Below are 17,707 nucleotides of genomic sequence, written 5' to 3' on the forward strand. Positions count from 1 at the left end.
TTGGCCGTTCATTATTAAGTGAAATGTTTTATAGTCGCTTAAATTTGTCTTTAACCAAGCTATGTTTTATCCAGTTACTCGATTAATCGAAAACATTTCCAGTAGAACACTTGATTAATAACATTTTCACTAGCCACAGCCCATTATTTCATGTACGATTTAATATTGAGCATGTAGGAGTAAAAATGTGTTTTCTTTGTGTCCTATAGACATCCATCAGCTGATTGGACACCAAGAAGAATGTCTCCCTCATCTGCAGGGGGACTGTCTCACTTCAGAGGATCCACGGCCCTCACATTTTAAAGGGGACGAGGAGGATCCACAGCCCCCCTGTTTTAAAGAGGAAGAGGAGGGAGAGTGTCCTGTAGGGCAGGAGGAGGCTGATCTCACCAAGTTTCTACTGACTCTTGTCTCTGTGAAGACTGAAGACCATGAAGACAAACCACCTGATTCCTCACAGCTCCATCACAGTCCAAGTAAGCACAACATCCACGTATCTAATACAATGTTTGTGACACATGTTCATCCGGGGGCCACATTTATGACTAAAGATAGAGATATACTTGCTTTTTAACACCACCATTTAAAAATGAATGCTCATCAATCGTCAACAATGTAATTGCTGGGTTGTAACCATGTGACAGAGAGGCCGTCCTCCTTACCTCACGTGGTCAAATGAAGGCAAACATTCAATATGGCTACTGTTTATTTACCTTTAGCAGCACATATGTCAGCATATTTCAAAGGTTTAGATGTGAAGATTAGGGATGTATACCAAGTACCATTTTTTTTTAGTACTGGTTCCTAATTATGTCATCCATGAGGACCGTGAAGATTCTGGACTAACGACACAACTATTTGTATTTTTAGTTCCAGCTGTCTGACGTAACTATGACACGTTGTCACATTGAGTTCAGCTGCCGCTGCTACACGTTAAAATCAGCCCAAAAAATGTAGGGTACATTAAATATATGTTTATTATTGCAGTTAAGTCCTTAAATAAAATAGTGAACATACTAGACAACTTGTCTTTTAGTAGTAAGTAAACAAACAAAGACTCCTAATTAGTCTGCTGACATATGCAGTAACATATTGTGTTATTTATCTACCTATAATTTTGTCAACATTATTAAGGACAAGTGGTAGAAAATGAATTGCTAATCTACTTGTTCAATTACTGTTAATATCTGCTTACTTTCTCTTTTAACATGTTCTGTCTACACTTCTGTTAAAATGTAATAATCACTTATTCTTCTGTTGTTTGATACTTCACATTAGTTTTGGATGATACCACAAATTTGGATATCAATCCGATACCAAGTAGTTACAGGATCATACATTGGTCATATTCAAAGACCTCATGTGTCCAGGGACATATTTCCTGAGTTTATAAACGTAATATACATTTAAAAAAAAACGAAAGAAGATGTTGTGATGCCAAAACATATCGATGTAATCATAGTAGTATCGACTAGATACATTTGTTTATATTTTGATGCTGGTGATGGAGATGTTGACATGCAGAGTTTCAAGCACTCTTCATTCTCTAGCGAGTGACTTTTCAAATGATTTTACACATTAGCAGTAATGCTACTTTTTGTAGCAACGCTTTTGCAGCATAAATGTTCAACATATTCCCGCTTGAAGCCAAACCACCGCCAGACGATGGACGCCGTGCTGCACATGTGACATATGTAAGAAGGTGCGCTTGTTTTATGTCTCTGTGAGAAGGAGAGACAAGAAAGAGTGAGAAGAGCCTGTAGTGTAATGCCCGCAACTAAAAGCAACTGCGTGATAACGTAAACTCGAATATCACGATATAGTCATTTTCTATATCGCACAGAGACAAACCCGCGATATATCGAGTATATCGATATATCACCCAGCCCTACTCATAAGGATATTCTTGTAAAATATGCAGAGATAAGATGTGTCAATATCAAAATATTATCGGAAGGTAGTATCGGAAGGTCCCGACCGCCCACCTGATGACGAGGCACTCCCTCTCCACTGTGCTATACCTGGCCTCCCTTTCGGATAGCTTCGGGCTGATGTAAAGGATGGGTCGGTCGACGCCCTCCCCCTGCTGGGACAAAACCGCTCCCAGTCCTCTGCTCGACGCGTCAGCCTGCAGACAAAACGGGAGAGAAAAATCAGGCAGGTGCAGGACCGACTCCTCACAGAGGGCCTTCTTAACCCTCTCAAACGTCTGCTGGCACTGCTGCGTCTACTGGACCAGATCTGGAGCACCCTTTTGGGTGAGGTCAGTTATTGTGCTGGTCAGGTCCGCAAACCGGGGGATAAACCTCCGGTATTAACCTGCAGACCCAAAAACTGCCTCACCTCTTTTTTCGTCTTGGGGATTGTCTACCTGCGGCCGCACCTGCCCTTCTCCCAAGTGGTACCCCAGATACTGTACTTCCCTCCGGCCAGCTGCACACTTCAGAGTGCTTCAGAGACTCGAGCACTGCTCCCACCCGCCGCATGTGTTCTTCCCAGCTGCTACTCTAGATGATGACGTCATCCAGGTAGGCAGCCGCGTATGCAGCGTGAGGTCGCAATACCCGGTACACCGAAAAAGCCAAACAGAAGTGTCACAAATTGGTACAAACATTCCGGAGTGGAAAAAGGCCGTTTTTCCGCTGGACTCTGGTGACAAGGGAATCTGACAGTAGTCCTTGGTTAAAAAACGAGCAGTACCCAGCCGATCCAGGAGCTTGTCGACCCGAGGCATTGGGTAAGCGTCAAAATGTGATACTTCGTTCACCTTGCGGTACTCCACACAGAACCACACAGACCCATCCTTCTTCCCTACCAGAACGATGGGACTGCACCACGCCCTGTGGGATTCTTCTATTACCCCCAACTCCAGCATGGACTTTAAAGACCTACTGAAACCCACTACTACAGACCACACCGTCTGATAGTTTATATATCAATGATGAAATCTTAACATTGCAACACATGCCAATACGGTCGGGTTAACTTATAAAGTGCAATTTAAAATTTCCCGCTGAACTTCCGGTTGAAAACGTCTTTGGATGATGACATATGCGCGTGACGTAGCCAGTGAAACAGGAGTATCGGTAGCCCATTGAAGCCAATACAAAATAGCTCTGTTTTCATTTAATAATTCCACAGTATTCTGGACATCTGTGTTGGTGAATATTTTGCAATTTGTTTAATGAACAATGGAGACTGCAAAGAAGAAAGTTGTAGGTTGGATCGGTGTATTAGCGGCTGGCTGTAGCAACACAACAAGGAGGACTTACTTGGATAGCAGACGCGCTAGCCGACGCTAGCCGCCAACCGCATCTGTGATCGGATGAAGTCCTTCGTCGCGCCGTCGATCGCTGGAACGCAGGTGAGCACGGGTGTTGATGAGCAGATGAGGGCTGGCTGGCGTAGGTGGAGCGCTAATTTTTTTATCATAGCTCTGTGAGGTCCGGTTGCTAAGTTGCTAAGTTAGCTTCAGCGTGGTTAGCAACAGCAACAGCTGAAACCCACTACTACTGACCACGCAGTCTGATAGTTTATATATCAATGATGAAATCGTAACATTGCAACACATGCCAATACGGCCGGGTTAACTTATAAAGTGCAATTTTAAATTTCCCGGGGAACTTCCGGTTGAAAACGTCTATGTATGATGACGTTTGCGCGTGATGTCAATGGTTGAAACGGAAGCATTCGGACACATTGTATCACAATACAAACAGCTATGTTTTCATCGCAAAATTCCACAGTATTCTGGACATCTGTGTTGGTGAATCTTTTGCAATTTGTTTAATGAACAATGGAGACTGCAAAGAAGAAAGCTGTAGGTGGGATCGGTGTATTAGCAGCTGGCTGCAGTAACACAACCAGGAGGACTTTGGTTTGGATAGCAGACGCGCTAGCCGGCGCTAGCCGACGCTAGCCGCCATCCGCATCTGTGATCGGATGAAGTCCTTCGTCGCGCCGTCGATCGCTGGAACGCAGGTGAGCACGGGTGTTGATGAGCAGATGAGGGCTGGCTGGCGTAGGTGGAGCGCTAATTTTTTATCGTAGCTCTGTGAGGTCCGGTTGCTAAGTTGCTAAGTTAGCTTCAGCGTCGTTAGCAACAGCAACAGCTGAAACCCACTACTACCGACCACGCAGTCTGATAGTTTATATATCAATGATGAAATCTTAACATTGCAACACATGCCAATACGGCCGGGTTAACTTATAAAGTGCAATTTTAAATTTCCCGGGGAACTTCCGGTTGAAAACGTCTATGTATGATGACGTTTGCGCGTGATGTCAATGGTTGAAACGGAAGTATTCGGACACATTGTATCACAATACAAACAGCTATGTTTTCATCGCAAAATTCCGCAGTATTCTGGACATCTGTGTTGGTGAATCTTTTGCAATTTGTTTGATGAACAATGGAGACTGCAAAGAAGTGTAGAGGAAAGTCCAGATTGTCAATGAGAACCAAAGTAGATTTAACACAAAAGTTTTATTTTACTCATAATCAAATGGTACAATGGTTGGGTTGAGTTGTCGAGCACACAGAAAGTTTTCCCCCGGGCGCGCCCGACAGCATGGAATAATGGCTACCAAAACACTCTCTTCGTTTCACTTTATCCCTTTCTTATCTCTCTTGTTAGTGCGTCAATGTCTTTTTTGTTTTCCCTATCTGTTCCATAACAACCCGAATCCTTTAGACAGTCAACACATTCTGTGGACAGGTTGGCATGACTTAAAATTCACTTTTGTCCCACACCCGGCCGGGGACACAGAATAGAAGAGAAATCAAAATGAGCATACATTCTTGACAGACATGAAATAAAGGTCAAAGGTCAGAAATTCTACTACAGAAGAAAGCTGTAGGTGGGATCGGTGTATTAGCGGCTGGCTGCAGTAACACAACCAGGAGGACTTTGATTTGTATAGCAGACGCGCTATCCGACGCTAGCCGCCGACCGCATCGATGATTGGGTGAAGTCCTTCGTCGCGCCATCGATCGCTGGAACGCATGTGAGCACGGGTGTTAATGAGCAGATGAGGGCTGGCGTAGGTGGAGCGCTAATGTTTTTATCATAGCTCTGACGAGGTCCCGTAGCTTAGTTAGCTTCAATGGCGTTGTTAGCAACAGCATTGCTAGGCTTCGACAGGCGGCACAGCATTAACCGTGTAGTTACAGGTCCAGTGTTTGGTTCGGTGTCTCCTGATAGTAGTATTGTTGATCTTCTGTCTATCCTTCCAGTCAGGGGCTTATTTATTTTGTTTCTATCTGCATTTAAGCCCGATGCTATCACGTTAGCTCCGAAGCTAAAGTGCTTCACCGATGTATTGTCGTGGAGATAAAAGTCACTGTGAATGTCCATTTCGCGTTCTCGACTCTCATTTTCAAGAGGATATAGTATCCGAGGTGGTTTAAAATACAAATCCGTGATCCACAATAGAAAAAGGAGAAAGTGTGGAATCCAATGAGCCCTTTTACCTAAGTTACGGTCAGAGCGAAAAAAGATACGTCCTGCACTGCACTCTAGTCCTTCACTCTCACGTTCCTCATCCACAAATCTTTCGTCCTCGCTCAAATTAATGGGGTAATCGTCGCTTTCTCGGTCCGAATCGTTCTCGCTGCTGGTGTAAACAATGGGGAATTGTGAGGAGCCCTTCAACCTGCGACGTCACGCTACTTCCGGTACAGGCAAGGCTTTTTTTATCAGCGACCAAAAGTTGCGAACTTTATCGTCGATTTTCTCTACTAAATCCTTTCAGCAAAAATATGGGAATATCGCGAAATTATCAAGTATAACACATAGACTGGATCTGCTATCTCCGTTTAAATAAACAAAAATCATTTAAGTAGGCCTTTAAGTGTGTGCTTTAGTTGATATAACACTCCCGTCAGGGGGTGCATTCTACGGCGGGGGTGCATTCTCTACCACCAGGAGGCGGGATTACTGCGAGCCTCAGCCAGTGCGTCTTTTGCAGCCGTTTTATGATTGCTCAGCACAAGAAATACTTACACACATACAGTTGTTGACAAAATACACTGTACATTATACACCTCAGCTAACTAAACTATGGAAATGTATAATTTAGTTCATATAGCAATACGGTCTCACTGCACAGCAGGCCATCAGTTAGCCGAGTCTGCAATCCATGTTGAGGCACAACGCAGTGACGTGCCTTAACTGGCTGCTGATCACCGCACCGTCTCTTCTCAGTATTTGAACGGCAAATGTGAAATTTCAGCGATTTTGAATAAAAATAATGTAAAACTGGTGAAGTTAAATGGAAAATAACTTTATAGTATAATCACTGGATACATATAACAATTTAATTTTTTTTTTTTCTTTTTAAATTTTTTTTCTTTCCATGATGGCACGTGAGGCCCTGCCTCACCTGCCTCCAGTGACTGCATGTCACTGGTATATACTGTATATTTATGTATATATGTTCAGTTTAACATTCCAGTTGTGATTAATTGAATGCCCTGAGAATTATACTGGACATTCTTTTGTAATTGCCACAAAATAATGTGTAGTATTTTGTTAATTTCTTGCCAAAAATATTTTATTTGAAAGATATTTTCAAAGCAGAATATTATCCTTAGGGCCTTCTGGCACCTCATGGGGGACCCGTAAAATCTGTGCCTCTTAAAAGCCTACTGAAACCCACTACTACCGACCACGCAGTCTGATAGTTTATATATCAATGATGAAATCTTAACATTGCAACACATGCCAATACGGCCGGGTTAACTTATAAAGTGCAATTTTAAATTTCCCGCTAAACTTCCAGTTGAAAACGTCTATATATGATGACGTATGCGCGTGACGTCAATCGTTTAACCGGAAGTATTGGTACCCCATTGAATCCAATACAAAAAAGCTCTGTTTTCATCTAAAAATTCCACAGTATTCTGGACATCTGTGTTGGTGAATCTTTTGCAATTTGTTTAATGAACAATGAAGACTGCAAAGAAGAAAGTTGTAGGTGGGATCGGTGTATTAGCGGCTGGCTGTAGCAACACAACCAGGAGGACTTACTTGGATAGCAGACGCGCTAGCCGACGCTAGCCGCCAACCGCACGGATGATCGGGAGAAGTCCTTCCTTCCGTCGATTGCTGGAACGCAGGTGAGCACGGGTGTTGATGAGCAGATGAGGGCTGGCGTAGGTGGAGCGCTAATGTTTTTATCATAGCTCTGTGAGGTTCCGTTGCTAAGTTAGCTTCAATGCCGTCGTTAGCAACAGCATTGTTAAGCTTTTCCAGGCTGGGAATTATTAACTGTGTAGTTACATGTACATGGTTTAATAGTATTGTTGATCTTCTGTCTGTCCTTCCAGTCAGGGGTTTATTTATTTTGTTTCTATCTGCATTTGAGCCCGATGCTATCACGTTAGCTCAGTAGCTAAAGAGCTTCGCCGATGTATTGTCGTGGAGATAAAAGTCACTGTGAATGTCCATTTCGCGTTGTCGACTCTCATTTTCAAGAGGATATAGTATCCGAGGTGGTTTAAAATACAAATCCGTGATCCACAATAGAAAAAGGAGAAAGTGTGGAATCCAATGAACCCTTGTACCTAAGTTACGGTCAGAGCGAAAAAAGATACGTCCTGCTCTGCCTCTCTAAACCTTCACTCTCACTCTCCTCATCCACAAATCTTTCATCCTCGCTCAAATTAATGGGGTAATCGTCGCTTTCGTGGTCCGAATCTCTCTCGCTGCATTGTAAACAATGGTAAAATGTGAGGAGTCCTTCCTCTGGTGACATCACGCTACTTCCGGTATAGGCAATGCTTTTTTTTATCAGCGACCAAAAGTTGCGACCTTTATCGTCGTTGTTCTCTACTAAATCCTTTCATCAAAAATATGGCAATATCGCGAAATGATCAAGTATGACACATAGAATGGATCTGCTATCCCCGTTTAAATAAAAAAATGTCATTTCAGTAGGTTTTTAAGACCTCACTGTTGGCTCTGTACGTTCATGTTACTTATCAACTAGTCAAAGTTGATGCTAATCGACCTGTTTCTTCTCCTTTTTACAGAATGTGAAAGCAAAAGTGAGTCCACAAATAACCAAATCGTAAAAGCAGAATCGAAAATGAAATCTGAATTGGTAAAATCTTATCTATTTTGATCCCAGCCTGTGTGTGTCTTCTTGTGTCCTGCAGACGTCTGTGAAAAATATTGTCCACCTGAGCAGCAGGAGGGGTCCTCCAGTATGGAGCAGAAGAGGTCACAGCACCTCCACGTGAAAGAACAGGAGCCACAGTCCCCCCACTTTAAAGATGAAGAAAAACAGCGGTTGTCCCCCCATTTCATAGAGGAAGACAAGAGACACCTCATCAGTGTGAAGAGTGAAGATGATGAGGTCAAAGGTGAGAGTGAGGAGAAGAGAGAGGCGGAGCCTCCAAGCAGCAGCTCAACTCAACACATGACAACAGAAGCTGATGGAGACCACTGTGGAGGATCACAAGCAGACAAGATCTTAGCTCCACTATCAGATAGTGAGGACACAACGTCACACTCTCCTGACACTGATGATGAAGACTCTAAAGATAATAAGACATGTCACACTGACAACAGACGCTTCACATGTTCTCACTGTGAAAAAACTTTTAGTTACCGTCGCAATATGAAAAGACACATGAGAAGACACACTGGAGAAAAACCTTGTATTTGCTCAGAATGTGGTAAAAGTTTTGTAAGAAATCAAGATTTAAAAGTACACATGAGAACACACACTGGAGAAAAACCTTTTTCATGTTCAATCTGCGGTAAAGATTTTACTCAAAGAAGCCATTTCAAAGTACACATGAGAACACACACTGGAGAAAGACCTTTTTCATGTTCAATCTGCGGTAAAGATTTTACTCAAAAGCACCATTTCAAAGCACACATGAGAATACACACTGGAGAAAAACCTTTTTCATGTTCAACCTGCGGTAAAGATTTTACTCAAAGGGACCATTTCAAAGTGCACATGAGAATACACACTGGAGAAAAACCTTTTTCCTGCTCAGAATGTAGTAAAAGTTTTGTAACAAATACAAATTTAAAAGTACACATGAGAACACACACTGATGAGAAACCTTTTATATGTTCAGTCTGTGGTAAACGTTTTATAGAAAGACGGCAATTGCAATTACACGAGAGAACGCACTCTGGTGAAAAACCATACTCCTGTTCAAGCTGCAACAAAAGCTTCCGTCACCGACAATCTTGTACAGTACACATGAGAACACACACATGAAAGAAAGTGTTGAGTTGCAGTGTGTGTGGTGAAAGGTTCTCTTCTAAGTACCAGTGTAAGAAACACAAGTATGCTGGTGAGAAAAGCAGCAGCAAATGAAGATGCAGGATTTGAAATAAACTGTCAAGACTTTAACTTTGACTTTCTAACAAAATCAGCACATATAACATGTGTGACATCATTGTTGTGTGTGTAACACCATCTTGTTAATATGATTCTAACATTTATAGATTAGACACTTCAGATTAGTGCTTTTATTTCAGTCAAGTACATTAGTTAATATACACATTTCCATCCATCCATTGTCTACCGCTTGTTCCTTTTGAGGTAGCAGGGGGTGCTGGAGCCTATCTAAGCTGCATTCGGGCGGAAGGCGGGGTACACCCTGGACAAGTCGCCCGCTCCTCGCAGGGCCAACACAGATAGACAGACAACATTCACACACTAGGGACCATTTAGTGTTGCCAAGCAACCTATCCCCAGGTGCATGTTTTTTTTGTGTATTTTAAAATGAACGGAACAATTTGACTGAAAAGGTGAGAATAAAAAGTACATAAAATATGTTACATACAATAAACATTTAATGTGTAGATATTCATAATTCACTTTTATACTTATTCATAATAGTGTTTTATATATGTTTTTTTTTAATAATTAAGTGTTGCATATTTTATTTTCTAATTCTAGATGATTCCATAGAATAACTCCTTTATATGATATACATATTTGTTTTACATGTGTTCATATCTTTGCTTTTGAGTACACATAAATCCCTCTTAGTTCGTATTTACTGGTTCACATCTGAAACATCTTCTGGACCACTTCAAGGAAGCATATTGTTATTTACTTTATACATAATTTGAACAGTTGTCTTTTATACAATTTTAAAATGTGTGACTTTATGAATCATTTGTTGGGTCTCTATAATCCATTCTATTAATTGTCTTATTACTCTCTTGTGTAATATGAATTTTGTTGTGTGATTGTTTTATATGTATGTCCCCAGACCTTTATGCAATAAACAATGTATGCTTCAACTAAAGTTGGGTACAATAAATGTAGTAAATATTTGTGGGTATGTATTTTATTCTATTTATTATCACAGTCAATCTTTAAATGTTTTCTTCATATGACTTACATGTAGTTTCCAGCTTACTTCATCATCTAGACTAACTCAGCCTGGAGAATGTGTGTAATGTTGAGATGTATTGGAGATGCCTTGGTTTGTTTGGATGTTGTCAACCTGTCAATTGTTCTATTTAAACATGTTGTCAGATCTCGCGAGAGAAACAAGCAACCAGCTCTATTACTTCTTCTTCTTACCGGCAGTTTGCAGCCATGACTTGAAAGGTTCATACTGCCACTTACCGGACTGTAGAATGTAGTGTGGGCCATTGGACAGAAGGAGGAAATCCCGTTAAGAACCTGTGGAGGGCAGCAACACACCTAAGATGTTCTACTAGTCTGCTGGAAACAGAAAGAAGAAGAAGAAGGAGGAAAAAGCAAGATGGTGTTTGGGGGAGAAAGTCTAAACGTGGGCATTATAGTTCTGTATTTTGAATCAGTGCATACATGTGCACATATATGTTGTTTTATATAGGCTACCTTGTATTTGGTTTCCCGAGTATCCTGGTTCCTTGATTTTTGCAAGTAAAAAATAATCTTCAATCGCGCTGCTGGATCAGTTTGAATTACTGGATGGATAGCGGGAAAAGGAACAATATGTGACAAGGAAGGCTGTGCATGGTGCGAGTCAGACAAGATGCCAAGTGGAACAAACATTTGAACAAAGGGGTTATAGGAACAATGATAAATGGGTTATACTTTTAGAGCGCTTTTCTACCTTCAAAGTACTCAAAGGGCTTTAACACTATTTCCACATTCACCCATTCACACACACATTCACACACTGATGGCGGGAGCTGCCATGCAAGGAAATAACCACGACTCATCAGGAGCAAGGGTGAAGTGTCTTGCCCAAGGACACAACGGACGTGACGAGGTTGGTAGAAGGTGGGGATCGAACCAGGAACCCTCAGGTTGACGGCACGGCCACACTCCCAACCACGCCAATCCCTTTCAGTGTTTTATGCAACTGACTCTGACTTTGTCTTACCTCTCTATTTTTGGAGGTAAAACTCGAGCTTTTGAAGTGTATTTCTGGTCTTGTCATCCTCGTCCGGACAGAAGGGCGACACGGCAGTGCGGCTGGATCAAAAGAGACGTTAGAGACGCTTTACTGAACCAAAAGTTGCTTTATTACCAGCGAGCGTCATTTACACAGGACTGCAGTTCCTGGGAGGAGGTCAGGTCAAATATGGAGGACTCCGCTCTCCCGGAGAAGCCAAACCATCGTTTTATATATTCCTTCTTTCACTGTCTGGGTGTGCGCTAAAGCTAAACAGCACCACCTGACCACGAAAGGAGATGTTGGTGTGTAAGTGTCTGGAAAACAACTGCTTTAAGTCATAACTTAAAGGTTGGCGTTTGAGCTAGACAGGTAGTCTCCTTTCAAGGTTATGGTTGTCACTTTTGCATTCCGAAGTCCCAATTAGGGCCTCTTTTCCTACGAGAAGTGATCCAATTCACCTGCGAATATCAAACTAAGGGACCTCATCTTATCATGTGCTCAAACTGAAATACCACTGTTTACTCAAACCTGATGGTTTGCTTTCTCTGTGAATGAACATTCACCAAGTGTAGAACATGATATGAGTGAATTAATACACTTCATTTTACATACTCAGGAGTTTGCACTTAACCTGCTCTCTGGAATATTCTCCCGGTGACTGTGTGAGTTTTGCGTAAACATGTTGATACACATTGTTACAAATTAAGAGGAACATCAACCTCTCATAAATATTGTGTGTCTGAAACTGTCTTGTTTTTATGAACAACATAAAACAATCAGTGCATCATCCTCACATGACAATTCATCTTCCTATAGACAATCTATTTAAGAATAGTGTTAATAATAAATATCAAATTAGTAAACAAGAGAGAGTAAGAAGTAAACAAACATGTTCTGTGTAACACAACTTGATGTTTTTGATGTTGTCGCTCCTTCTCCTCTTTTGTTGGACAAAGTTACTCCTTGTACTCTGCTATCGTTCTTTCACACATTTTCACACAATCACAACACTTTACACTCACACTTGATCTCTGTGTAGCGATGTGTTTTGATCACAAATTTTGTGTTCTTAATCCGCGCGTAGTTGTAAGAATTAGAGATGGGTCCGGCAACACCGATGCATGCGTCGAGCTCATAGAGCAAAACCCTGTGTCGGTGCGCGTACCGCTTTTAGAAAGTCACGTGACCGACCATTTGCTGTTTCAGTCACGTGACCGATACGCGAACTGTGTCGCACTGACGCCTCCTCTGTGCCCTGTGAGCGGGTATTTTCTACAGCCGGAGAAATAATAACTAAGAAGAGAAATCGTCTATAATTTAATACGTTGGAAAAACTGTTTTTTTTTTTAAATAAGAATGTGTAAAAAAAAAATTTTTTTAATTCCCAGTCCACAAGCATCCTCATTCACAACACGTTCTCTTAGATTTCCATGTTATGATACATGTTCACATTATTTATTGACTGTATCTAAAAAAGATAAAAATATATTTTTATTTAAATGAAGATATGAAATAATCCTAAATGAAATACAATGACTTGGTTTATATTATTGTATATACTAGGTCATAAAATCGGTGTCAGTTGAGTCGGCTTATAGGTTGCCTGTAGGGATTTTTAATGTCCAGCAGATGTCAGTATTTAGTGACATAGTATCGACACAGTGGCAATACAGTTTTGCAATGTGTCGAAACGCTTCATGACGCCTCATCCACCCATCACTAGTAAGAATGTGTCGTGTCTTTGTAAGCAGCTAACAAGCTAAGCTAGCTAACAAGCGAAAACGCGTCAAAATGCGCTCAGACTAATGTATCCGCATACAAACAATTATTGACGATGTTTACTCTATTAAACGACATATATGTGCACATGTATGCACTGATTAAATATACAGAACTATAACGCCCACGTTTAGACTTTATCCCCCAAACGCCATCTTGCTTTTTCCTCCTTCTTCTTCTTCTTTCTATTTCCAGCAGGCTAGTAGAACATCTTAGGTGTATTGCTGCCCTCCACAGGTTTTTAACGGGATTTCCACCTTCTGTCCTATGGCCCACACTACATTCTACAGTCCGGTAGGTGGCAGTATGACCCTTTCAAGTCATGGCTGCAAACTGCCAGTAAGAAGAAGAAGTAATAGAGCTGGTTGCTTGTTTCTCTCGCGAGATCTGACAACATGTTTAAATAGAACAATTGACAGGTTGACAACATCCAAACAAACCAAGGCATCTCCAATACATCTCAACATTACACACATCCTCCAGGCTGAGAAGAGACAATACAAAAAGGTAAAAAATGAAGGGATTCTCTATTGTTTACCATTTTCCAAGATTTAATTAATCACTTGAAATAACTGTGCCAATGTGAAAATTTTGATTTGGCAATTGACATTTATGTATAAAACATTTAGCTTGCAACATAATAATATTAACACGCATTTCTAAGTTACCATCTTTTATAATTATAGCAAATGTAATCTCTTCCAGCCAGTCTCTGGTCTCCTCCCAAAACAGACGCACAGTATCACATTTCACAAACACATGAGTCACATCCTCTACATCTCCACACATATAACAGCCGTCAACTATAATGTTACATTTTTGTTTCAAAACAATCATTTGTAGTGTATATTTCATCAATAGAAGCTGATTTTAATATTCTTCTATTGTTTAGCATATTTCACTTTACTCTTTTTCTTTGCTCAAATGAACTAGATGAAAGTGTTTTAATTGTCACTACTGAGTGTAATTATATATAATTATGTATATAATAACCTTCCATTGTTCACCTTCATTACTGCTTGATTGAACTCTCATCTTATTTTATCCAGAGAGAACATAAAAAGATGTCTGGACAGCAATAAATGGTCAATGTTCAATAGAACTAAATGTATCATATTTGGATATTGTAAAAATGTAAAACACTAATTAAGATGGTTAATATTGAAATAAAATGAGTAAATGTAATCACATATGTCGAAGTTATTATTAATGAAAAACCAAGCTGACAACCACGGCCCAAGTGGAACAGCTTAGACAGGATGCTACCAGCGGTCTTCAGAGCATGGACAAGACCATGCTCCCTGGCAGTTTGAAGCTATGGTGTCTTCAGTTTGGTCTAATACCTCGGTTGATGTGACGTCTGACCATATATGAGGTGCCGATCACAAAGGTTGATAAACTTGAGAGGTTGATCAGCTCCTTTGCCAAGAAATGGGTCTTTTCAGGTGCCTTACCAACATAGCTTTGTATGGTAAAGGCATCCTGGAGCTTCCTCTGTCCAACCTCACAGAGGAGTTCAGGAGTACCAAAGTCTGGCTGGAGATGTTGCTGACAGAATCCCGAGACCCCTGTGTGGCTAAAACCGCTCTGACCCTTGCAACCAGGAGGAAGTGGACTCCAGCTGCAGCTGAACACCAGGCCAAGTCAGCCCTTAAGCATTGTGACATCGTCGGTCAAGTGTGAAGGGGATTGAGGTGGCCTTGGTCTCGGAGAGAGTACACCATCCTGGTGCAGGGCAGGTCCAGCCCAGCGATGTGGGCTTGGGGTCGAGGAAGTTTGCAAAAAGGAAGAGGCTGCGAGGTGTGCAAAGACTGTCTTACAAGGAAAGCAAGGTCAAGTGTTGGGAAGATGTTAAAAAGCGAAAGCTCTCCTGGAAAGAGATTTGGGACATGGAAGCTTTTGGAAGCAGCTTCATACTGCGAGCCACATACAACGTCCTACCATCACCACAGAACCTCAGCCAGTGGTCTGGAGAAGACTCCACATGCCCCCTATGTCCATCTCCAGCAAACCTGAACACATCCTGGTCGACTGCAAGACAAGCCTTACACAAGGTCGATACACTTGGCGGCACAACCAAGTGCTGAAGTTGGCAGCGGATGCTGAAAAACGGGGCTGGAAGGCCACAGTTCTCCCTGTGGAGGTGGGCTGCAGAAGCTCCGTGGGCAGGTCAGCTACCAGTCTCCTTAAGAACATGGGAATCCGGGGCCAGGCCCAACGTCAAGCCATCAAAGCCCTGCCCAGTGCTGTGGAACGAGCAAGCCAGTGGCTCTGGATCAGGAGGAGAGACAAGAGCTGGGCTCCGATGTGACCAAGACCATGAGATTTTAAGGGGGAAGGAAAGGGGAGCATACTTAGGATGCTAGGAGTTGCTTCTGAGCTCTCTGGAGGCTTAGTGGGCCTTGTCAGTGAAACACCGGTGAAGGAGGGAGCCCGCCTGACGACCCCAATGACACCTTTCCTCCTCCCATAACATCATATCATGTGTCTGTGAAACCAACTTGGAGCAATCTTTGCAGTGCCCAAAGCTGTCATGAACATCTGTCTGTGTAACCACGCCCGGCTTGACACAACAATTGTGTGATGACTATCATCCCCACCCACGTTTCTCAAGGGAAAAAGGATTGGAACATATTACCCCACTCAGGTATGCGCTCAGGCGCAAGCTTGGCTCAGGGAGAAGGACGCCCCTGCCATTCAGAGTCCATGGCATTTTGGGTATTAACATCATATCCTGTGTTTGTAAAACATATAAAGAAGAAAATATCAAAATTAAATCATCATGGGGTAACAGACCTGTTTGCAGGCTTCGATGATCTGGGCTCTACAGTCTTCTCCGTCGTCCACTCTATGTATGACTTCTATATTATTTATATTTCCGATAACATTTCTGAGGCTGCTGATAAATTTTGTTTGTTGTTGACCTGGAGCTTTCTTTCCTACTAGTTTTCCTGTTAACATCAGTTTTTCTAAGCTGTCTTCTAATGATATGTCTGAGGAATTTCAGCTGCCTATTTGGAATCGTTGCAGTTAGAGATCTTCTTATTTTAGCCTTTGCCAATACTTATTTATTCATTTTCTTTTCAGTCCATTATATGCGGAGTATTTTTCTGAAAAACCACATTTCACTTGCCTCTAATTTTCTTGGTTGTTGATTGTTAAAAGTCCAGCATTCACAGCCGTAAAGTAGGACAGACCATACATATGTTTTGAGGACTCAATAACAAATAATACCTACAAACCCCGTTTCCATATGAATTGGGAAATTGTGTTAGATGTAAATATAAACGGAATACAATGATTTGCAAATCATTTTCAACCCATATTCAGTTGAATATGCTACAAAGACAACATATTTGATGTTCAAACTGATAAACATTTTTTTCTTTGCAAATAATCATTAACCTTAGAATTTGATGCCAGCAACACGTGACAAAGAAGTTGGGGAAAGGTGGCAATAAATACTGATAAAGTTGAGGAATGCTCATCAAACACTTATTTGGAACATCCCACAGGTGAACAGGCAAATTTGGAACAGGTGGGTGCCATGATTGGGTATAAAAGTAGATTCCAGGAAATTCTCAGTCATTCACAAACAAGGATGGGGCGAGGGTCACCACTTTGTCAACAAATGAATGAGCAAATTGTTGAACAGTTTAAGAAAAACCTTTCTCAACCAGCTATTGCAAGGCATTTAGGGATTTCACCATCTACGGTCCGTAATATCATCAAAGGGTTCAGAGAATCTGGAGAAATCACTGCACGTAAGCAGCTAAGCCTGTGACCTTCGATCCCTCAGGCTGTACTGCATCAACAAGCGACGTCAGTGTGTAAAGGATAACACCACATGGGCTCAGGAACACTTCAGAAACCCACTGTCAGTAACTACAGTTGGTCGCTACATCTGTAAGTGCAAGTTAAAACTCACCTATGCAAGGCGAAAAACGTTTATCAACAACACCCAGAAACGCTGTCGGCTTCGCTGGGCCTGAGCTCATCTAAGATGGACTGATACAAAGTGGAAAAGTGTTCTGCTGTCTGACTAGTCCACATTTCAAATTGTTTTTGGAAACTGTGGACATCGTGTCCTCCGGACCAAAGAGGAAAAGAACCATCCGGATTGTTATCGGCGCAAAGTTGAAAAGCCAGCATCTGTGATGGTATGGGGGTGTATTAGTGCCCAAGACATGGGTAACTTACACATCTGTGAAGGCGCCATTAATGCTGAAAGATACATACAGGTTTTGGAGCAACATACAGTATGTTGCCATCCAAGCAACGTTACCATGGACGCCCCTGCTTATTTCAGCAAGACAATGCCAAGCCACGTGTTACATCAACGTGGCTTCATAGTAAAAGAGTGCGGGTACTAGACTGGCCTGCTTGTAGTCCAGACCTGTCTCCCATTGAAAATGTATGGCACATTATGAAGCCTAAAATACCACTTAAAGGCCTACTGAAATGAGATTTTCTTATTTAAACGGGGATAGCAGATCCATTCTATGTGTCATACTTGATCATTTTGTGATATTGCCATCTTTTTGCTGAAAGGAT

The 17,707-nt window shown here is 41.7% G+C and overlaps 1 protein-coding gene across 2 annotated transcripts in view; it reads left to right on the plus strand.

Moving 5' to 3' along the window:
• Positions 1 to 17,707, plus strand: part of LOC133653551 (zinc finger protein 260-like) — a 107,300-nt gene that overhangs the window by 38,202 nt on the left and 51,391 nt on the right. Inside the window, exons 3-4 of one of the 2 annotated variants that reach the window (XM_062052959.1) lie at positions 210 to 476; positions 8,162 to 10,066. In XM_062052959.1, coding sequence (XP_061908943.1) covers positions 210 to 476; positions 8,162 to 9,243 — 1,349 coding nt within the window. In that variant the 3' untranslated portion in view covers positions 9,244 to 10,066. Of the gene's footprint in view, positions 1 to 209; positions 477 to 8,161; positions 10,067 to 17,707 lie in introns of those variants that run through there. The other variant, XM_062052960.1, reaches the window with a different exon arrangement.

This window comes from Entelurus aequoreus, linkage group LG07 (genome assembly GCF_033978785.1).
Source record: "Entelurus aequoreus isolate RoL-2023_Sb linkage group LG07, RoL_Eaeq_v1.1, whole genome shotgun sequence".
In the NCBI taxonomy this organism is placed as follows: domain Eukaryota; kingdom Metazoa; phylum Chordata; class Actinopteri; order Syngnathiformes; family Syngnathidae; genus Entelurus; species Entelurus aequoreus.